Source organism: Macrotis lagotis, chromosome 1, assembly GCF_037893015.1.
Source record: "Macrotis lagotis isolate mMagLag1 chromosome 1, bilby.v1.9.chrom.fasta, whole genome shotgun sequence".
Taxonomy (NCBI): Eukaryota; Metazoa; Chordata; class Mammalia; order Peramelemorphia; family Peramelidae; genus Macrotis; species Macrotis lagotis.
In genome coordinates, this window is record NC_133658.1 from 735358416 (window position 1) to 735383212 (window position 24797).

The following is a 24797-nucleotide window of genomic DNA, read 5'->3' on the forward strand; positions in this document are numbered from 1 at the left end:
GAAAACTTTGTCCTGTGCCAAAGTATTTGTAAATAATGCATTCTTTGGCTACTATCATAAATTGGTTTCATTTTCAGGAGGTGAGAGACAATTCCTTCAGACAAGAGTTATTCTAACAATTCTAAAAGTATACTTCAAAATCTTAATAGTTGTGCCCTAAAGGACTGTTAGTTTAATAAATAAACTCTCCACTAAGAAACCATTTTAAGTAGTATTAGTCATCATGATTGCCCAAAGTGAATCTTTGCTTAAAGTAACATTTTATCAAAGTTACCACATAACATTCACACAAATACAATCAAGCTTAGCATTATGATTCCTATTTTTCTATCAACAAATTCTACCTTCTACAGCTGGTTAACAGGAAAAGGCAAGTGCTTAAAACCTCTTTAAGATGTTTAAGGATTAGTCAAAACACCTCAAGATGCTACTTTACTGTTACCAAATACTACCTTTAAAAAGAATCAAATACAACCCCCCCCCAATTGAAAATTTTCATACTTACTGATTTAATGGGGAATGTTCCTTTGGTTAATAAATAACAAAAATCACCAACCCTAACATTTTTGGATGGAAGACTTAGAATTTCTTGGTTAACACTAAAACTAGCATGAACCTAAGATTTCCAAACCTATATCCAAAGCTAGAAAATATGAATCCTTATTAACAAAATGGTCTCAGCTCTCTTTAAGAACAGCAGCCAAGTATGAGAAAGTCTCACATTATGTAAACATCAAATATTTTTAAAATAAGCAAATGATAATAAAATAGTATGTTAGGGTTTTCATCATCTCTATTTAGTTAAACAACAATTATTCTGCAAATGTTCCATTTGTATTACTATACAAAGATATGAAAAGGCTAAAAGAGGTCTTGTGGAGCAAAGTGAGAGTCCTTTTCATCATCCTTTAAACTTATCCAAGAAGTCTTATCCTCATATTTTTCTCATATGTACATGCTAACTTAAGAAGCAGCTTTCTGGAATCTCCAATACTCCTCAGGCTCTAGAAAAACAGTAACCATAGAATACACTTGCCTAAAAACTACAAATATATTATCTACATAAAGAAAATCAAAACCAAGACTAAGAAAGGGCCTCAAAAGATCATCTATTTGATAACTGTCTGACATATGGACCACCTGCAAGAGATAGTTGTCTAAAAAGTTAGCTCTGTGCCCATATATTTACAAGATCACTGGGCAAGGAGTGGATTTTTTCGTAAAAACTGAGAAAGCACCTGACAACTTAAGTCTTGCACAGATCAGTAGAGGCATCTGAAAATAGTTAAAAATACCCTAGCTGCTCTTAGATGATTTTAAAAACTTTCCACTGGCATAATTAGAGAAAGAGTTTCCCTTTATTTAAAACACTTTAAAACAGATCCACAGAATTATGGACAAAAGAATATGTTATTTCTGTAGTATATAGAACAGAGCATACAAATCAAGAATAAATTCAGTTTCCAGCTGAGCAGTCAATAGGCTCATCAGAATACTGCTTTGTACATGCACCCTAAAGGATGCGTAAGTCTCATTTTTGTTAAATATTAATACTGACAATCACTACTCCAAGATCATTCAAGTTTTCACTGGGCAGAGGCCCAACTGAATGGCTACATCATGGGCAGAGAGTACCTCTCCAGGAGGGAAAAAATGAAGGGGACACAGCAAGGTTCTAACACAATAGTCTGGTTATCAAAACTGCTCTGCTTTTGAGGTCTGGTATTCATACAACTTTAAGTTAAACATCATTCTGTAGAAGAGGATCCCATTATCATTTAATACTGAAAAGGCTGACAAGGCTGGGAGTATTCCTGCTTCAAACTGGAAAGCCAGACTTTACAAAGCCTTTATTGAGAAAACTATAAGAATCAGTTTCCTCCAAAGTCTAAGGAAAGCATCTTAAAATGAAAGCATATGGGCAAACATGAAAACTGCTTCTCAAGGTAATTAATAGGCACTATAATTTAAGCTATATATATATATGTATGTGTGTATATATATATATTAAAAGGTATCAAAACTCTAAAGAAAAAACCCCCAAAACTTTCAAGATAAGATTATCATTCATTAGGAAGTTTAACTTTTCCTCTGACAGAGCAGTTTATTGCAATTTATCTTGGTTGCCTACATCGAAGGAATTACTTTTTGGTATAACACTTTAATAATTCAGACTTTTCCCAAGTTTTTCCTGCATGGGACTGACAAAAACTTTTATAATTAAAGAAATTAGTACTTTTCTAATTCTGCAGTTAATTCAGTGCTAAAGGGTCCCTGATTATATATTTTCCTTCTGTAGGGACCAGTTAGCATTCTTCTGTTTCATGACCAGAGATAACACATTAATAACAGTCATCTACTATGTATATATACATATACCACTGGTCACAAAAGGACCAGGAAGTAGAAAGTGTCTATGGGTCAGTGCAAATCCATCACCACTGATGGAAAAAATTGAAGGTGCTCTAATGATGGTGAGTCAGCAGTATCATTTTCATTTATGAAGTTAAGTGAGAATAACCATCCTACCAAGCAGCAAACACTACATACAAGATTGCAAGCTCCTTGAAGGCAGCGGATCACACTAGTAATCTTTATACCCCTCACAGTGCCTTATACAGGGCAGGTGTCAATGGATAAATGTTTAATCTATGTTATTCTTAGCACAGAGGCTAAATATAAATTGAAAGGTCATAGAACAGTCAAGATTTAATTTAATTTTTTTTTATTTCTTGCACTATTTTAACTTACTGTTAGACCTAGCCTCTTGGTATATAAGCCAGAACAAACTAAGGTGCTATGGAAGAAATAACTCAGTTTTTCACATTTTGTAAAAATCTGTTTTTCTGAAAAAGGAGAAATACCACCTTCATTTAAATAAAATACGTCTTCTGCATACCAAAATCTAATGCAGCCAATCACAGGTAAAATAGATCTGTGAAAATGGGCAAGTATTAAATCTAGAGATAAAGGTTGGAATAAATATAACAAAATTACTTTAATCCTAAAATGCAGATTTGTCTAGAAATAGGTTTAAAAATAATCTGATAATATTCTTTAATCATTATTTTATAATCAGCTTAATTTTCCTCTATTAAAGTATCTTTTAATGTTTAACCTAACCTAAGCAATTTCAACACACACAAAGCTTTTCTTTCATCATCATTTTTGTTCATTTTCAAGGCACTAGACCAAAAGTTGGCCTAATATATTTCTTTTTCAGAAATTGGTTTGGTGAGTCAGTACATATGCCTTCTAGTCAACACACACACACACACACACACACACACACACGCAAGACCTACATGATCTTTAACATACCTTCAATAAGAGCAAACTTAATTTTGGATGTACACGTGGGTTGCCAAATACAATGTTATATGATGAAAATGAATCAACTGCTTTAACATAGGAAAATGTAATGTGTATCTGGATTGCTTGTTTCTGACTTTGAAATTATATACTATATAATTACAATTTTAGAATTTTAAGTATATTCTTTAGGAAATTTAATAGCAAAAGTTAAGTCCCATAAGGTACTGAGCGATTCAGCAAATACCATTAAGAATACTGACAACATTAAATATTTAACTGATTTGTTATTGCTAAGTCTACCCTGCATTTTCTAACATATTTTTATAATTTTGTCACAATGATCAGATTTTTTTAGATAACAGCTACTCATAAAAATGTACACAAACTGACTGTAGTTGTAACACTAATAAGCTATAACTTGAATGCATTCAGACCTGTAGCAGGCTGTTGCTGCTGTGTGAGTGTTGCAGCCATCGCAACGGCTGCTGCATTTGGTATGTTGCTGAAAGGGGTGGGCCCAGTAGTAACTCTTGGAGCACTCTGCCACTTCTTGGCTTCTGCTCGTCTTGCCTCAAAAACATCCATGGCATCTCCCAGGAACATTTTTCTATAACCAAGATATTGTTCTTTGAGCATCTAAAAGGATAAACAACAACAACAGATTTCCCAAAAAGCTCCATATTGCATTTGATAGTAATATAAATGTGAAATATATTACTAAAGTATCCTGAAGACCATATAGGTAACTACTCACTAACCATTTTCTAAACTGAAGGTAATGTTAGTACAGATGAATTCTTGTAAAGGGAAATAAGTTTTTTAAATCAGGGTTTGCTCTCCTGAATTTTTTTTAAAAATTCACTTTATTCGTTTTATAAATTATTTATTTGTTTGCCAGTGAGAGTGGACATTTATATAAATAAAATCTATGAGAATCTAGATAAGCTTTATAAAGGATGAATAGATTTAAATATTTAAATATTCTTCTCTTCCTTGAAACTCCCAGTTACTTAACTTTTCTGACAGAGAAATGAGTAAAGCCCAATTTCCTGCTTAGAGCACAATGAAAAATTTTCAAAAAAGATAAAAAATAAGCTTTGAATGTATGCCTATAAAAGTACCAGAAGCAAAAATGATGAGTTCCATTAAAATTATGCTTGTACTTGTCCTTGTGTTGCTAGAAATAGTTATGTAAATGATGACTTCTGCTAAGGATACATCAGTAAAAATGTAATGTATAAACAAGTTTGATTTTATCAATACTAAGAAGTAAAAAACTAAGAACAATTCATGTATTTTCTATACAATCTTAATGAAAGAAAAAAAATAGCATTAGGTCTTTACTTTCTGCTATCTGTGAAACTAACTGAAGTGATCCTTTTCTAAGCTGGCAAATAGAAAGAATATAGGGACCTAGAAGCCAGATATAGGATGATCAAGACTTAAGGCACAAGATTTGATATTCACATTATTTATAAACTTCCTTTTTTGGTGCATTAGAAATCACTGTAAGGTAAAGTAATTCAAATGATATGGGTATTAAGAGTGAGAAAATGATCTATATTCATGGAAAGTATACAAAATGAAGAAATCATTAGCCCTACAAGAACTGTCAATATCAGTGGGTACTGGGGGAATAAGAGTTTAATAAATGCTTCCTGACTAACAGTCAAATCTTGTTCCAACTATTATTAATTATCCATTCAAATAAGAGATTTTGTAATTGATATATACCATATAATAGATATTCCTAGGGAAATAATATAATACTATGAAACTCAGGGATTCTAAATTTGGGGTTGAAATAATTACCAAGGAATCTCCCTCTGCCATATTCTTAAAAATCTAAAGAATTTTCATATTAAATTGATATATTCATATTAAAATTTTAGTTAGTGATGTCAAGGTAACTACTGAAAAACCATCAAATTTTCTCATGTAGTTTTTTCATACTACAAACAGAGATTTACCTAGGCAACAAAGCAACCAAAAGCATCAGGTCAAAACCCCATTTCCCTCTCCATTTTTTTTTTAGGTTTTTTGCAAGGCAAATGGGGTAAGTGGCTTGCCCAAGGCCACACAGCTAGGTGTGAGCCTAGATTTGAACTCAGGTACTCCTGACTACAGGGCCAGTTCTTTATCCACTACACCACCTAGCAGCCCCTCCATTTCTTTTCTAAGCCAGGCCTTTTGTCTTCCAATTGTACCATTGCTCTCACTGTGATACCTAACCTGAAATAGGTGTTCCTGTCCTATTCAGACTTTTGGTTCCTCTCTACAAAGCAAGTGGAAAAAAACATCAGTGAATGGGCACTATTATATCGAGGTTGGTTCCACATTGTTGGTGCTGACACCTTTTATGAAACACAGTAGGATATAATGTGAAAAATACTAGAGTTAGGACTCCTGGTTCCAAATCCTAACTCCCTCTACCCGTGTGTGATCACAGCAAGTTTAACAGGAGTAGTGTCTTATTTAATCTTACAGAAAATAAGGAAACCACTGAAGGTTTTAAAGCAGTAAAGTGATGAATTGGGCAAAATGTTTGGTGTAGTGGCAAAAAGATCACTAGATTTGGATTGACTTGTGTTCGAGTCAGTCTATAACTTAGTACCCATGTGACTTTAAAGAAGTCAGAATCCAAACAGGAAGACTCTCAGAGAATCCTCTCCAAAACATACAAGTAGCCAGCAGCTTTCATTCAATGGGTTTTCATTAACTTAAAGAATTCTAGTAAAAATTAACCTATTAGTTCTTAAAGAATGTAAGCTCCTTGAGAGAGGAACTAGTTGTTGTCTTTTGTATCCCTGGCACTCAGCACATAGTAATGTTTAATAAATGCCTGAGGACTTATTTGAAGATGTCCATCATGGCCCCCATAAGTACTCTCTTTTTCATATTAAACATCCTCTATTACTCCAATCAATCCTGATCTTGAGGTCCTTCATCAGCATGGTGATCTTTCTCTAGTTGCTTCTTAGTTTAACAAAGTCCTTCCTAAAATATGGAGCCCAAGACTGAATCCAACATTTTAGTTATCTCCTGATTACAGCCAAGTACAACAAATGACTACTTCTCTCATTCCAGGAAAGATGGAGAAGTGTGGGTTTCATAACTGGATGAAGGGCCAGACTCAAAGAACAATCAACAACTCTTCTATGTTTCGGAAGGGTGAAGGGTGCGAGGAATTTATCTTTATTCTGTACTGTTTAATATCTGTCAATGAGTTACAAAAAGGAATAGGTGTCGTGCTTATCAGATTTTCAAATGACAACTCTGAGTCAGAAAGAATCTAAGTAATATACTGATGACTGACCTTAATAAGATAATAAGGAGAAATAAGTATTTATACATGGATTCAAATTTAACAAGTACTAAGAGGGGCAGTTTTTTATGAAAAAGAATTTCCATCTATAGATGCTCAACCTTTTACAGTTTAAAATATTAAATCTAGGTAAATATTCTAATACTTGAAAAATGAGAAAAGCCTTATGTTATGATTGCTCATCACAGAGGTAGAGCATTTTAACATTTTATTTTTAAAGTACCATATAAGTACAATATCCTCTCTTTCTACATATATGTATAATGTAGAAAGAGGAAAGTCAGAGAAGTCTGGAGGCAGAGATGAAGAAGTAGAGAATTCCAAGCATGGGAAACAGTCTGGAGTTAGGAGAAGAGCATCATATACAATGAATAGCAAGGAGATCAATGTCATGCATAAAGGAATCCCTGAGCAGGTATAAGAAGACTTGAGAAATGAAAGGGGGAAATATTAGGGGAAAAAGTCATTAAGATGAAGAGAAGCTATGAAGCTGGAGCTTTTCCCAGCCCCCCTCTGAAACAGCCTTAAGGGAAGCCTCTAAATATTAAATCCTAAATCTATAGAATTCACAACAAGATAAAGTGAAACAACCGTTCAGCTCAAGATATCTTGAAGGAACTTCAAGAATGGTCTGTCTCATATGTGGGTAAAAGGGAATCCATGCATAGGTGGAGGAGTTGGGAAGCCAGCAGGGAAGGCCCTAAGCCCCAGAATACTGATGCGACAAGGGGAACTAGAATGGCTAAGCTAAGGCAGGGAGTAAGCCAAAATCACCTGAGATGTCAAAGAGCCAGGCAGACTCAGGAAACACTGAAAACAACTACAAAACACCTCTCTCACAAATAAAATCAGATTTAAAAAACTGGGCAAACATCACTGCTCATGGATAGGTTGAGCTAATACAATGAAAATGACAATTCTACCTATTTATTTAGTGCTCACCAATTAAAATTCCAAAAAACTAATTTAATGAGTTAGAAAAAGTTGTAAGTAAATTCATTGGAGAAATAAAGTCAACAATTTCCAGGGATTTAATGAAAAAAAATTGCAAAAGAAGGTGGCCTAGCCCTACCAGATCTAAAATTTTATTATAAAGCATAAGGCATCAAAACTGTCTGGTATTGGCTAAGAAATAGAGTGGTGAATCAGTGGAATAGACTAGGTGCAATAGCAGGAAATGATTATAATAATCTGCTGTTTGATAAATACGAAGTGTCCAGCTTTTGGTGATTAAAAAAAAAACTCTCTTCGATAAAGACTATTGGGAAAATTGGAAGTTAGTATGGCAGAAGCTTGGATTAGACCAACTCTCACACCCTATACCAAGGTTAAGATCAAAATGGATGCAGGATTTAGACATAAAAGATAATATTATAAGCAAACTAGAAGATCAATGAGCAGTTTATCTATCAGATCAATGGAAAGGGAAGTAGTTTATGAACAAGCAAGAGATGGAGATCATTAAAAACAAACTAGATAATTTTGATTGCATTAAATTAAAAAAGCTTTTGCACAGACAAAACCACTGTAACCAAGATAGAAAAAAATGTAGTAAATTGGGAAACAATTTTTACAACTATCATTTCTGACAAAGGACTCATTTCTAAATATATAGAGAACTGAGTCAAATTTGTAAAAAAAAAAAACCAAACCCATTCCCCAATTGACAAATAGTCAAAGGATATGCAGAGGCAATTTACTGATGAGAAAATCAATAGTCATGTGAAAAATTGATATAAATCAATATTTATTAGAGAAATGCAAATTAAAGCATCTCTGAGGTATCACCTCACACCTCTCAGGCTGGTCAATATGACCAGAAAGGACAATGATCAATTTTGGAAGGGAAGTGGGAAATCTGGGACACTAATACACTGCTGGTGGAGCTGTGAACTCATCCAACCTTTCTGGAGAGCAATTTGGGCAATTTATTGCCAAAGGGCAATAAAAATGTGCATATACCCTTTGATCTAGCAATACCACTATACCCTGAAGAGATCATGAAAAAGGGTTAAAACATCACTTGTACAAAAATATTCATAGCAGCTCTGTTTGTGGTAGCAAAGAATTGGAAATGTAGTGAATGTCTATCAACTGGGAAATGGCTGAAAAAATTGTGGTATATGTATGTCATGGAAGAGTATTGTTCTATTAGAAACCAGGAGGGATGGGAATTCAGAAGTCTGGAGGGATTTGCATGAATTGATGCTAAGCAAGATTGAGCAGAACCAGAAGAACATTGTACAGCATAACAGCAACATGGGGTTGATGATCATTTTTTTTAGGTTTTTTTTGCAAGGCAAATGGGGTTAAGTGGCTATTAAGTGGCAAGTGTTTGAGGTGGGATTTCTTTCTTTTTTTTTTTTGCAAGGCAAATGGGGTTAAGTGGCTTGCCCAAGGCCACACAGCTAGGTAATTATTAAGTGTCTGAGACCAGATTTGAACCCAGGTATTCCTGACTCCAGGGCCAGTGCTTCATCCACTGTGCCACCTAGCGGCCCTGATGATCAATCTTAATGGACTTGCCCATTTCATAAGTGCAACAATCAGGGACAATTTTGGGGAATCTGCAATGGAGAACACCATCTGTACCCAGAGAAAGAATTGTGAAGTTTGAACAAAGACCAAAGACCGTTAATTAAAAAAAACTATCTTATTATGTATTCTTATTATCTCTTAATATTTTTTTTTGTCTTAAGGACATGATTTCTCTCTCAACACAATCATTTTTTTTTTTTAGGTTTTTGCAAGGCAAATGAGGTTAAGTGGCTTGTCCAAGGCCACACAGCTAGACAAAGCTAGGCAATTATTAAGTGTCTGAAGTCGGATTTGAACTCAGGCATGCCTGACTTCAGGGCTGGTGCTCTATCCACTGCACCACCTAGCTGCCCCTCAACACAATTAATTTAGATCAATGTATACCATGAAACAATGTAAAGAAAAACAAACTGCCTTCTGTGGAGGGTAGGGGGAGGGAAGCAAGATTTGGAGAAAAACTGTAAAATTCAAAATTAAATAAATAAATTTATTTTAAACATTAAGAAAAAAAGGAAAGCCAGGGACTGTGTCCCATTGTGCCCCAAGGGCAAAATCAGCAAAAAAAAAAAAAAAAAAAAAAAAAAAAAAAAAAAGATAAAAGATAAAAGCTAACCAAGGAAAAGTATAATGATGACAGGGAAGATCAAAATACTCTCAGAAGAGGAAAACAGTAACAAAAAAAAACACAGAATCAAATAGATGAAAAAAAAAACACTGAAGAAAGCAAAAGTAAAATAAAAGTAAACTAGCCAAATGGAAAAAGAAAACAACTCTTGAAAATGGGGGTGGGGGGGCAACAAGGATATATAGGCAGCAGGATTTGGAGCCACAGGAATTTACTGAATAAAGGGTTGGGCTCTGGGGAAGAGCTATATATGACATGGTTAGATTTGAGTTTTCAGAAATCAGTTTGAAAGTTGAGTGGAAGAGGTATCAGAGCAGGAAGAGACATTGTATGTATCTTATACATTGGGATAAAGAATCCCCAGTGTAAAAGAATCACATCAAAGTACTAAGATTTGTGGGGGAAGGAGTAGTCTGGGTTGTTTGTGCAGATTATTTAATTAGACAACTGCTGGAACAAAGCAACTAATGAATTCCTGACTTGTACAGTTAATAATTTCAAGCTTTCAAAAAAATGAGACCAGTTACTCAAGGTACTACTATTTTGGAACTGACTTTGACCTATACAAAATAAATTCACTCAAAATCATCACCATATCTATAAAGTACTAATAATATAAAGATGAAAAAAAAATGGGGATATTCAGAGTTAGAAGAACCATGAGAAGATGAATTCATAAAATGCACTGTTAGACAAATTGTGAAGTAATTCAACCATTCTGCATTTCAATTTGGAATTATGAAAGAAAAATTTTCTAAGTAAGCACACTACTAGGCAAATACTCCAAGGAAGTTAAGTTGGAAACAAAGATTCAAATAAAAAAGTAACCAAAGCAACTATTTTAGAGATGGTAAAGAACTAGAAGAAAGTGGCTGTCTACTATTTAGGGAATGGATAAAAAATTTATAGCCTATGAATATGATATTTTTTTGTTTTTGTAAGGTGGGAGTTAAATGACTTGGTCACACAGCTAGGTAATATGAAAAGCTGTCACAAGGGAAAGCAGTTAGACTTATTCTGCTTAGTTCTAAACATCCAGACTATACCCATCAGGTGAAGGCCACATATTTTAGCTTGACATAATGATGAAGTTTCTGAATATAACTTTAAAAAAGGAATTCAGGGAAATGAATTCCCAATGACCAGGTGCTTAATCAGAGATAGAATAACCCTATAGAAGGGATTCATGATTTGGTTAAGAGCTAGACTAGGTAGTTTCTTAGTTTATGTGGAGTACCTGGAAGGGAGAGAAGATGTAGTAATCCACCAGCAGAACTCAACCTTCAAACAACTTTAAAATAGCACCTCAAATCAAATTCTGAAGTGGCAAAGTCAACAAAAGGTCAGGTTAAGATATTTTTCCAGCCTAAGACAACATAGAAGATTAGCAGGAGAAATCTGTGACACCTGGATTAGGACCTGCCCAGCCTGCGCGAGCAACCCATGTAGCATCAAAAGTGAACCTTGCAGGTGGCCACACAGTGGCAGGAACAGCATCAGGAGGTCTCAGCACAGAGACTAAGGGAATGAGACAGCCGGTGGAAAAGAGATTACAGGATACTTTTTGCTGACATTGGGAATAGCGGAGAGTGACTGGCAACTCTAGTTCCCATACACAGTTCTGTGTCACAGTTTCAGGGTGGACCTTGTGTTAAGTCATGAGGGAGTAGGTCCCTGCTCCAAGGCAAGGAGGAACAGTTGCAGGAGAATAGAAGACCTGGTCACAACTCCAGGGACAAGAAGAATGCAAACACTTGTGGCAGCAGAGGAGAGGGAACCTTCCTGGAAAACCAAGAGAGCAGGTATTACACCTCTCCCTGGACCACATCACCTTAGAAGTACAAAAAACTTGTAAACCTCCAGAACTAGCTCTGAAAATAGTAGAACAAAAAAAGTCTGAAGCTAACTTGAACACATAAAGTTCAAAATCAAGAAATAATGTAGAAAAATGGACAAATAACAAAAAAAAGGACTTGACTATAAAAAGCTACTATGGTGGAAGACCAAAACAAACTCATGAAAACAACTAGAAGAAAGTCCCCCCAAAAGAAAAAAGTTTACTAGATATAAGCCCAATAAGAATTCCTGGAAGAGTTAAAGAGATAGGGGTAGCTGGGGTGGCTAGGTGATGTAGTGGATAAAGCACTGGCCTTGGAGTCAGGAGTACCTGGGTTCAAATTTGGTTTCAGACACTTAATAATTACCTAGCTGTCTTGGGCAAGTCACTTAACCCCATTTGCCTTGCAAAAAAACCTAAAAAAAAAAGAGTTAAAGAGATGAGAGGTAGAAGAAAAACTGGGAAAAGAAATGAGTGATGCAAGAAAATTAACAGGTCAGTAAAAAAGGCACAAAAAAATTTGAAAAAAATACCTTAAAAATCAGAATTCACCAAATGACAAGAGAGGTACAAAAATTTCCCAAAGAGCTGCTTGGAAAGTAGTCCAGGAAGGGATCAGAAAGGTGAAACAAGGCAGAAGTCATGGTTGGGATGGTGAATGACTGGGTTAAGGGGCCGATTTGAATGTTTACCCATGTATTTAAAGTCCTGCTTTGTAAACCACTGTCCTGTCCATCACTCATACTCTTCAGCCCAGAATAGGAGACAGACATGAATAAAATCACATTTAAAAGTGACAATAAGGGGCGGCTAGGGCGCAGTGGATAGAGCACTGGCCCTAGAGTCAGGAGTACCTGAGTTCAAATCTGGTCTCACACACGTAATAATTGCCTAGCGTGTGGCCTTGGGCAAGCCACTTAACCCCATTGCCTTGCAAAAAAACCTAAAAAAATAAAAAAAAGTGACACTAAACTATGTAATATGCATCTAAATACCCCCACCCCAAAAAGGGTACTTCAAATGGTGCATTTGAATGCTTTTGGCCAACCTGTTTTTCTGTAACTATTAAAACTTCTGTAGAACAAAGATTCTTGGAAAGATTTTCAAATTAAGAGTGGAAGATAAAGACATTCAAATAGAAAATACTATACATAATGACAAAAGTATTCAGGAATCATGTGGCAAGAATGGCAATGGTGTAGATTTTGAATCTCAAGAAGAAATGAACAAGAATGAAATTTGATCTACTGGGTAATGATGGTGACTTGGAAGTGCTAAGCAGAACACAGGTTTTCTCTGAGACAAAACAAAAAACTATCAAGAAATACAATACATCTTAAAATTCTAACCGAGGGACCAGAAAATTTCACTGAAGAAAAGTGAGAAAATGTCCACCACAACAGAGCACACCATGATCACCCCTCTGGAAGATGTTGGCAAACAGATGTGGGGAAGAGCTTTCCTTCTGTCGACTACATCCTATTCCAAAGTAAGGTGTTCAAAAGTTGCCTGTGTTTGAGCATGACACCAGGATTGCCAGCATTATAGCAACAGTTTCTAGAACTGTTTAGTGCACAGATGTGGATGAAGATCTCATGGCTTTGTGTAAAAGAAACAATCACTTGACTGCAACAGGAGGAGGTGTAATTAAGGTTAAATAACTGAACTAACTGAAAGATGACTGACTTCTATTCAAAACCTCAAGTTCCTTTAAGTCAGTCTAAAGAAGAAATTTCTGACATACATGCTCAGACAACTATCATACTAGAAGCTAATGTTTTTTATGATGACCTCATATGCTTTATTTAAAACACTTTACAAAATTATTCACAATTTACAAAATGCTTATACTTATCAGGGGAGAAAAGACTTCACTTTATACTTAAGACTTTGGACATTATTTATGAAGTTTCTATTTTCAACTTTCCCTAAATGATCTAAAAAAAAAAAATCAGAAAAAGCAATGTGAAGTTTACTGTAGAGTCAATGGAAGCTACTTTTGCCCCAGAGTTCCTTGTTCACAAACATATAGAGCAGTTGAAGGACTATCGCTGCACCAATCTCAACTGCAGAAAATATTCTCCCAAGTCGGTTTATTACAGTTAGTGCTAAACTAAATTTTCAGTCAAGTCAAAAGCTACCTGGCTATGACAGAAAAGGAAAACGATCAACGTTGGAAAGGTTGTGGGGCAGCTAGGTGGATAAAATGGATAAAGCACCAGCCCTGGAGTCAGGCAGACCTAGTTCAAATTTGACCTCAGACACTTAATAATTACCTAGCTGTGTGACCTTGGGTAAGTGACTTAACCCCATTAACTTGCAACACCCCCCCCCAAAAAAAGTTGTGGGAGGATTGGGACATTAAAGCACCGGAAGAAGGAGGAAGAGTAGAAGAATGGGAAAAATTTTCTCACAAAAAAAATAGATATTCAAGAAAGAACTTCTACAGTCCAGGGTCACATGATGGGAAGGATGGCAAGCAGTGTTTGAACCTCATTCTCATCTTTGTGGGGGCAGCTAAGTGGCGCAGTGGATAGAGCACTGACCCTGGAGTTAGGAGTATCCAAGTTCAAATTCGACCTCATACATTTAATAATTACTTAGCTGTATGGCCTTGGGCAAGCCATATTGCTTTGCCAAAAAAAAAAAAAACAACCTAAAAAAAGTGGCTTTGTGAACACATGTGGGAATAGAAATCTATCTTACCCACAAGTAAGTAAGAGGGGAAGGGCGTAAGAGAAACAGCAATGGGGTGGAAGGGGATAAAAGATAGGGAAAATTAAGAGAAGCAGTCATCAGAAGCAAAATAAGATATCTGAGTAGAATAAGAAGAGAGAGAGAGAGAGAGAGAGAGAGAGAGAGAGAGAGAGAGATGGATAAACAAAGGAAAATAAGATGGAGGGAAATACAGTCAGCAATCATAACCATGAATGTGAATGGGATGATCTTACGTGTAAAATAGAAGTAGATATAGCAAAATGGATTAGAAACTAGAATACAATAATATATTGTTTATAGGAGACACACTCGAACCCAAAATACACGCTGGAGCAGAATTTCTTATGCTTCAGCTAAGATAAAAAGAAGGGGGGTAGCGTTTTTGATCTCAGATAAGCTAAAGCAAAAATAGACCTAATTAGAAGAGATAATCAGGCAAATTACATTTTGCTAAATGGTACCATAGACAAAGAAACAATATCAAAAAAATGTTTAAGTTCTCTGATAATAGCTTCAATCCAAATATAAAGGGAACTGAATCAAATTTATACAAATAAGACTAATACCCTAATTGCTAAATGGTCAAGGAATGAACAGGCAAGTTTGCATAAAAATAAATCAAATTTAACTACAGTTTTATAAAAAAATGTACTAAATCACTGATTAGAGAAATGCCCATTAAAACGATCCTCAGGCACCACCTCAAACCTATCATAAATGACAAATGCTGGTATGGATGAGGGAAAATAGGTACACAAATGAACTGTGGCGCTGTGAATTGATCCACCTATACTGGAGAGCAATTTGAAATTGCAGCCAAAAGGACTATAAAACTGAGCATACTCTTTGACTACTAGGTCTATATTCCAAAGAGACTAAAGAAAAAGGAAAAGGACCTATATGTACAAAAAATATTTATAGTAACTTTTTTGTGTTGATAAAGAATTGGAAATTGTGGGGATGTTCAGTCAATTAGGGAATGTCTGACCAAGTTATGGTATATTCAGAAAATCCTGAGAAGACTTATAAGAACTTACATGAATACATAGAACCAAAATAATATTATACACAGTAAGAACAATATATTAAGGATGATCAACTGTGAAAGACTTAGATGTTCTCATTAATACAATGATCCAAGACAATTTCCAAAGGATTCATGAAGAAAAAATGCTATCCATTTCCACAGAGAACTGATGAACTCTGAGTATAAAGTTAAGTTTAATTTTCTCAATTTCTTAACTTTTATTTTTTCTTGTGGTATGACTAATATGGAAATACATTTGGCATGACATCATATATATAACTGATATATTGCTTGTCTTCTTATGGGCGGGATGAGGGGCAGGACAGAAAGAATTTTTTTTAAAGAATTATTCTCTCTTAAACTTAAATCACTTTACTTGAAAATTGGTCATCAAAATAAACATTCTTTTTTACTAAACAAAAATGAGAAGTACTTTATGATTTAAACTAGTCTGACAAAGTCAAACGATTCTCAATATTCTAAGTATGGTTGTTAAAATTAAGATTTCTATATGGAATTCCATTTATTAAATATGTACTTATATACTATAGATTAAAACATACCTTTACATTTTCATGGATAGATTGAAGCTGTGCAGCTAAAGCTACAAATGTTTGATAAATTTTCTGCATAGCCATTGACAAATCTATAAAACAAAATTTATATTAGAAAAAAATTTAACAATTATAAAATCAATAGAAGAAATAAGATCAATTTATCTTTACTGCTGAAAACAGAATTCTAGTAGTAAGAAGAAATCCTTATTAACATTAACAAATAAAGAGGATGCCATACAGACATACATACATATACAAACAATGAAATGCCTTAATAGGCTAATTTATAACATCTTATTAACACCAAATTCTCCAATCCATTATATTTTACATTAAAGAAAGTATAAAAATTACATCACATCCAAACAAAAACCTTGAAGGCAAATTTCCAATGAGAATTTCCAAAATAACTACTTTGGTATCTAATGTTTGAGTTGCATAATATAGTTCAACTTAGAATTTTTAAAAAATGCTACACTGGGGGTGGCTAGGTGGCGTAGTGGATAAAGCACCGGTCTTGGAGTCAGGAGTACCTGGGTTCAAATCCAGTCTCAGACACTTAATAATTACCTAGCTGTGTGGCCTTGGGCAAGCAACTTAACCCCATTTACCTTGCAAAAACCTTAAAAAAAAAAAGCTACACTGAAAAGTAATTTTAGAGAGCACATTACCTTGTGGAGTGATATGTGAATTGTTTGCTTGAGTAGCAAGATGATTTTCCAGTTCTTCAATCTGCTGTCTGTACTGTTGTAGCTGTACCTCAAATTGTCCAACCAAGATTCTGAAGTAGCTATATGAATGCATTTAAATATTATCAGATCACTGATATTATTTTGGGGGGGGAGGGAAAGGGAAAGGGAGACATTAATTTTCCTAAGTGTTAACAGAAAGCATAATTTTAATGTTATAACATCATGGGGTAACAGACAGAAAACTGAATTCACGTCCCAACTCTGATATTCTTGTAACTCAATGTACTTTTTAAGACCATAAATTGCAAAAAGCTGTTAATCTACAATAGTAGAAGGACTTGCTTTATAAATAAAAGTTCACAGAAAAAAATGCTACCTTAAGAAATGCTTCAGAATAAGGATGATTCTGTTTAACTCTTGAAGCACAATGAAAAGCAAATGAGAAACTTCAAGGTATAGTGAAGAAAGCATTAAACTCAGTTAGATGGGGATTAAGTCCTAGCTATTACTACATAGCTACATGATTTGAGCAAATTACTTTATTTTCTGACTTTTACTTTTCTCATCTGTAAAATGAAGAGACAGCACTAGATGATTTCTAAGATGTCTTTCCAGCTCAATAACAAAAGCATTAGTATCAAATGAGTAGTCTTTCCCATTTTCTAAGTGCTGGTTCATTTTTAAAACAATAATTCAACATACTAAACATCAAATAGAAAAAAAAATTCTTGTTTGAAAGACAATCAGTGGATAGTCAACTAATCTAATACACACCACGCACTATTTTGTGATGAAACATAGTAATAATAATAGTTATAATTTTTATTGAAATCTCATTTGACCTTCACAACAAATCTTAGTACACTGTACATGAAAAAACAGGCTGAGAGATTAAGTAATTTGCTTAAGGTCACACAGTTAGTGTCTTAGGCATGATTTGAACTCAAATCTTTTAGACTTCAAGTCCAGAACTCTTATCTTCTATGGCATTTCACTATCTAACCATTTACCTCTCAATGCCTCACATGACTGTAAGAATTTAAGTTACAGATTATGTTGATTTACATTAGTGGAGGGAATTGTCATATCCATCCCAATTAAGTCACTGATATGTCTCTCACCCACTAACAAAGTCTTACGGTTATAAACATAGCCTAGTTTTTGTCATATTTGAACTGAAAAATGAAACAAATTTAGGAAATGCATTTTCTTGAAGTAATGACAGTCTTTGCCTCCATCATTCTCTCTAGTCCTGAAACATTCTCTGTTTCTCCAGACTATAAGCTTACTTCTACTTCATTTCCTTCCCTATCCAGCCTAGATTCCATTATTGGCTATACATTTCAAAAACTATCTCACAAAATTCTTCTAACCAGTTTTGTTACTCCTGTTTATAGGGTATCAAGTGTCACTAGGGGAAAAAAAATCATGAAATGTAGTCAATTGAATTCACTACCAATTCTAAATTTTAGCCTACATCTTCCTTATCAATTCTTATTCATATTATGTAAGTATTTAAAATTTTGTGTGTTCAAGTTTCAAATTGCATGCACAATCTTCATCTTCAATAGACACTTGTTCCCTAACTTTCCTGAAAGACCAAGGCCATCTGACACAAGCTCCATTATTTTTCTCAACACTTCCTCTATTTATACCCATCTAATCCTCTTCCCTACTGTTACAATTAGAAGTTATTCTTCTTCTTTCCAAGGCTAAGTATCCTACTTATGCCCTTCTCAGCATCCTGTGAACCTAGAATAAAATAAAAATTCTTTTGTTTGAATTAATAAAGTGGCTGTAATAAAGTGCATGCGTGTGTACACGTGCATGTGCGTACACACACACACACAAAGTTCAACAAAATTAGCTTTCTTGCTATTCCTTGCATTTCTTACAGTGTTCCACTTTTATTTCCATGTCTTTGTACAACCTGCCTCCCATAACTATTAAGTGCTCTTAAGTCTTCCCATGGAAGTTCTAGCTTCCATCTAAACTGAATCCATGGACTACCTCCTACAAAGAGCTGATACTATTCTTGGTTCCCTGACCTAAGTCACATTTTATATTTACTTTTCTACATACATGATGTTTCTCCCATCATCTCTGAACTTTCTTTTTTTGTCTTTATTTTCCTAGTGCCTTACATATTTCCTGGCAAGTATTAGATATTTAAATATTCATTTTTGTATGAACTTTATTAATAGGAAACTACTGAAGAATTCTGCATAAAAAGAGTGACACTTTACAAAAACTTTCAGCAATGGAAGAAACCCAAGAGAACATTTAGTTTAATATTTCCATATGGAAAAATATGAGAGAAATAAGACAGAAGTTAGAAAGGGAAGAAAGGAGCAGTTAGATTGCTATATATCTAAGAGGGTAGTCAGGATGGCCTTATGCATTTATTCAAGAAATATTATCCAATGACTCCTAATTGTGGAACACGGGGGTAAGAATTAGTAGAGAGTCCCTGGCCTTCTAAGAAAGGAACAAGCGTTTATTAAGCAGCTACAATGTGCCAGGCACTATAATAACATTGCAGATACTTTTCAAATACAAAATTTACAAATATAAATATCTGATCCATACCACAACCCTGGGAGTGAGGAAACTTAGGCAGACACAGGTTAAGCGATTTTCCAAGAATTTCCCAGGTCCATTTGAACCCAAGTCTTCCTGACTCCAGGCTAGCTCTCTACCTACTGTACCATCCAGCTATCCCTAGGTCCTAGTTATCTGAAGTGGAACAATGAAGTGGTACAATGAAGTGGTAAAAAGGTGGGAGCAAATAGGAGTAGAAGAGCAATATATGAGATGCTGAAGGAAAATTTAAAGAATTCAGCAACTGAATCATATTTTAAATGTTTTAGAACAGCTAGCACTCAAAGAGCTATGTAATAAAACAAAATCTAATTATAATCAAAGTACCTTAACTTTTTACAAAGAGAAGCAAAAACAACACTGAGTATTTCAGAGTGATAATGATCTGTAGCCAGTAACTGAACATAAATTTCCCCACTGACTTCAGAGAGATGACTATAAACTTCAAGGGCAAAGGTGAGGGGCTGTTAAAAGGGAAAGTGTAGGAGTGGCTAGGTGGTACAGTGGATAGAGCATCAGTCCTGGAGTCAGGAGTACCTGAGTTCAAATCCAGCCTCAAACACTTAATAATTACCTAGCTGTGTGGCCTTGGGCAAAGACACTTAACCCCATTGCCTTGAAAAAAAAAACCTATTTAAAAAAAAGAAAAAGCATATCATAAAGCTCCCAAAGTGACATATGATAGGGAAGGGAATGGCAAAATCCATCAAGTGCAGGCATATCCTTTTACTCTAAAGGGGAGAAATCTCAGCCTCATATAACGGGTGGGGAGATATAGCACAATAGGGCTGACATTCACAATTATGATCTGCAGTCATTCAAAAAAAAAAGGGAACAATTGTATTTCCTGTTGTGTTTGATCAATATATGAAATATAAAAAAATTTTCAAAAAACATGTTACAAATAAGTATAATGAAATACTTGCAATGATTTTTAAGGTGACATCACCTGAAAGAAGAGGCTTCAATTATCTGGAAAATATATCTAGGTGAAAAGAATTGTTACCTTAAATTAAAAAGTAAATTAACATAACATTTTGCATAGGGTAAGTATTCAAAAATATCTACTGAAGTAAATAGTACTGGCTTAGAGTTCACTTACTCTGCAGGAGCTGTATTTTCATGTTGAAGTCCTGGTGGGGTTTTCTGTGTTCTTAAGGCAATTTCTGCATTTTTTAACTCCTAAAGAAAAAAGGAAAGAGGGGAAAATATGTTAGAGTTATATATTGTTGCAGAAAAATACAGACATCTTCAATTATTACATAAAATTTCAGAGCTGGAAGAAACCTCAAACAACCCAAGTTTTCTGAACAAGAATCCTCTCCAAATTATACCATTAAAATGCTTGTCTAGTATGCATCTGAAGGCCTCTCAAAATTTGGATAACCACAAGTCTTAAAAAATACTTTGTCAATCTTACATGGCCTTTTTTTGCAATTCCCAGTCACTGTTTCTAGTTACTGACCTCTTTACAGAACCAAACTATTCTTTTTAGTTCTAACTTTTGTGGTTTAAAAAAAAAATTCTTTAAAGGAACTATCAAGTTTTCTCTTCCCTAAGGCAAACTTTAGTTTCTTCAACCAACTTTTATATGATATGAGCCTAAAGCCTTTAAGCATCATGATCATCCTACTTTAATCAATCTCCAGGTTATTATCATTCGTTCTAAAATGTGGAGTTCAGAATAGACCACAATACTTAAGATATATGACCACAGCAAAGTTCGCAAGATTTGTCATTTCCTCAGTTCTGAACATTTTAGTTTTCTTCATGTTTTCTAAAATATTACTTTTCTTCACTTGTTGTCTGAAAGTAAGAGTCACAAGGACTACCCATGATAGATAAAACCACCAAAAAAAAACCCAACTCCCAAACAAAAATGAATGTTGCAAGTATATAAGTATGGGCCCAGACAAGAAATAAGAAGAACCTCCTCCTAAACCTTTTGCAGAAGTAGAAAGGGCAGTCCAAATTTGTGAACATATTATCATTTTTTTCTAGACATTCATTCATTTTTTTCCTTTCTTTTTCTTTTTCTGTTAGGTAGGATGGCTCTTTCGTAAGGAGGGAGAATACAAGGGTAAATTTAGACAAAAATAAATTTAGACAAATAAAAACAAAATACATCAATAACAACTTATCTTTTATTTTTTAAAACTCCTAGACCTTTTTCATAAAGACTGCTACCTATCTAAGACTTCCCCATGTTATACTTGTAAAGTCTGAAACCACATGTAAGACTTTTCATATTTTTATCCCTGTTGAACTTACTGAACTGAACCCAAGGTTCTATTAATCAATCAAAAGCTTACTCCTGCAATGTGCCAATTACTAAAGATGCAATGATAAAAAGTCAAAAAGCTTATAATCTAAAAATAGTCATATATCTTATTGGTACATGCAAAACAAACAGCTCTCCGGACGGAGAAAAAGGTACTAGGAACAAGAATAATTAGGAAAAGTTTCATGTAAAAGTCAGCATTGGGCTGAATCTTAAAAAAATTATTATAAACTTGACAAACATTAACAACCATAATAATTTATTTCCACATACAAAAATCCCCCAAAAGAATTTGTACATAAAACTGAATTGTTATTAGGAGTATGAAATAATTTAATATGATAATTCCAGTTAAGTTCTGTTCCTTTCATTTTCTAAACTTACTTCTGTTGAGCTGAATCTTGAAAGAAGTTAGGGACTTTTGGAGGGAGAAATGAAGGGAATGAGTACTCCCTATATGACAGAAAACCATACAAAGACACAGGGGAATTGGAGCATCATTTATAAGGAATGTTAAAAAGGACAGTTTGCCAAAGTCATTAGATCTGGGATTAGAACAAAAATCATTGGGAAAACTGGAAAAAAAAAACTGGAAAACTGCAAAAACTAGGCATAGACCCACATCTCACACCAAAAATAAGGTAAAAATGAGAACAGGATTTAGATATAGGTCAATTAAGAGATCAAGAAATACGGTATCTGTTGGATCTATAGAAAGGGGAGAAATTTATGACCAAACAAGAATGAGAATACATTATAAATTGTAAAATGAATTATTTTGACTATACTAAAGATTTTGCAATAATAAAACCAATATAGTCAAGATTAGAAGGAAAAGGAGACTTCTGGCCAAGATGGCGGAGAGAAGACAGGCACAGTTCTAAAGTCTCCTGATCTCTTCCCCATCTATCACATGAAACAAACCTCTTAAAAGAAATCCGAACCAGGAAACCCAGAAAGAAAAGCCAGGAGAAAAAATCTAGCTCAGGATTCATCTCAAGTGAGTCTGAGCTCTGAGGGAAGATCAGCCAGATCAACAGCTTAATTGGAACCCGGAGTCTGAGGGCCCGAGAGCTGCACCTGCTGGATCAGCGGTGGGGCCGGATGAAGGGGCCTTGGGTCCGCGGGGAAGCAGAGGCGCTGGTGTTGGTGCTGTCCCCCTGGAGCTTGGGGAAGGGGCTGCAGGGAGAGGTCTGGTGCAGGAGAGCTGCGGACACCATCCCTGGGCTCCTCAGGTCTGAGAAACTCTGAGCCTACTCCTCCATTGCACTGAGGCCTCTTCTCAAACAAATGCAAATTACTTCTGCCTCAGGCCCAGGTGTGTGAGCAGAAGAACCAGCCCAGCTGAGGAATGACCTCAGGCCAGGGTAAAGCCCACCATTGAGTGAAGGCAAAAGAATTCAATAGCTCTAATTCCCTCCCTCAAGCAAAGGGAGAAGGCCTCCCAACCAAGGTCACAGACACCCCAGAGAGGGCAACCAGCACCTCCTACTGGCCAGCCAGAGAAACTGCACTCAGTAAAGCCTTTAGAGATCCCAAGCCCAGGTGAACCAGCCCCACCCAACTCAAGGTCTTAGCATAATGAAGGGTCAGCGAAAAGGTGGATCCATAGAAAAATTCCTGGAAGGGAAAGACCCCAACCCAGAGAGACCTGGAACCTCTGAGGAGAATACAATCTGGTCTCCAGCACAGAAAGACTTGCTTGAAGAAATAAGGAATGAGTTTAAAAATCAACTGGAAAATTTGGGGGAGACAATTAATACCTTTCAACAAGAAAACAAAACCTTAGAAAGTAGAACTGGACAATTACAAAAGGATAATAATTCTCTCAGATCCTCAAATGAGCAAATGCGAAAAGAAACTAATTCTCTCAAACCAATTGGTCAAATGGATAGCTCTTTCAAAAGTAGAATTGACCAATTGTAAAAGGTTAATGAAGAAAACTCCTCCCTCCCAAAAAATAATGGAGTCTACAGAAACTAATGACTCCATGAGACAGCAAGAGTCAGTTAAACAAAATCAAAAAACAGAAAAAATAGAAGCAAATGTGAAATACCTCATCAACAAAACCATTGACCTCGAGAATAGATCGAGGAGGGGCAACCTGAAAATTATAGGACTTCCTGAAAACACTGAAGAGAAAAAAAGCCTGGACTTAATATTACAGGATCTAGTGATGGAAAACTGCCCTGACATCATGGAATTGGAGGGCAAAGTAGTTATTGAAAGAGTACATCGATCCCCACCAGAAAAAGATCCTAAAATGAAAACACCAAGGAATGTTGTGGCCAAACTCCAGAACTATCAGATAAAAGAGAAAATCCTGCAAGCAGCCAGAAAGAAACAATTTAAATATCAAGGAGCCACAGTAAGGATCACGCAGGACCTGGCTGCATCAACTTTAAGGGATCGAAGGGCCTGGAACGAGGTATTTCGAAGAGCACGGGGAGCCTGGAATGCAGCCAAGAATCTACTTTCCTGCAAAGCTGAGCCTTCTCTTCCAGGGAAAAAGATGGACATTTAACGAAATGGAAGAATTCCAAAAATTTCTGATGAAAAGACCAGAGCTAAACAAAAAATTTGGATATCAAACAGGAGGTTCAAGAGACACATGAAAAGGTAATTGTGAACTAATCCAACCATTCTGGAGAGCAATCTGAAACAAAGGGCAATAAAACTGTGCACACCCTTTGTTTGACGCAGCAATATGAAATAGTAGGCCTATATCCACAAGAAACATCCCACATGTTCAAGAGTATTTGTAGCAGCTCTTTTTAGTACTGGCAAAAGAACTGGAAACTGAGATGTCCATCAATTGGGAAATGTTTGAACAAGTTATGATATAAGAATGTTATAAAATACTACTGTTCTTTGAGAATCTGTGAGTAGAGAAGCAGTGAAAGAACTATACTAACTGATCAAGCTAAAGGAAAAGAATATTGTACACATTAACAACATTATTGTGAGTTGATCAACTATGATGAATGCATCTCCTCTCAGTAGTTCAGAGATCTAGGACGACCCTGGGAGACAATGCCATGCAAATCCAGAGAGGAAAAAACAAACAAACCACAAAATCTAAATGGATGTGTTTTAAAACTTCTTTTATGTTTTTCCTCACTATTCCATAGTTTTCTTTCTTTTCCCTAAATCCTAATTCCTCATACACAAAATGACTAATATGTAAATATTTTAAAAACAAATTCACATGTACAATTTTTACTAAACTGAAGGGAGGAAGAAAAATGTCTAACCTATAACTATGTAAGTGAATGAATGTT

General features: G+C 35.2%; 1 protein-coding gene and 1 pseudogene across 3 annotated transcripts in view; one reads left to right on the plus strand and one right to left on the minus strand.

The window, feature by feature from the left end:
• The window catches only part of NUP58 (nucleoporin 58), a 79387-nt gene that overhangs the window by 16989 nt on the left and 37601 nt on the right, over positions 1 to 24797 (minus strand). For all 3 annotated transcript variants that reach the window (XM_074216192.1, XM_074216190.1, XM_074216191.1), the window contains exons 10-13: positions 20338 to 20417; positions 16614 to 16732; positions 15949 to 16031; positions 3750 to 3951 (exon numbers count right to left, since the gene is read on the minus strand). In XM_074216192.1, coding sequence (XP_074072293.1) covers positions 3750 to 3951; positions 15949 to 16031; positions 16614 to 16732; positions 20338 to 20417 — 484 coding nt within the window. The remainder of the gene's footprint in view (positions 1 to 3749; positions 3952 to 15948; positions 16032 to 16613; positions 16733 to 20337; positions 20418 to 24797) is intronic.
• LOC141510214 (methyltransferase-like protein 22) lies at positions 6408 to 13746 on the plus strand (annotated as a pseudogene).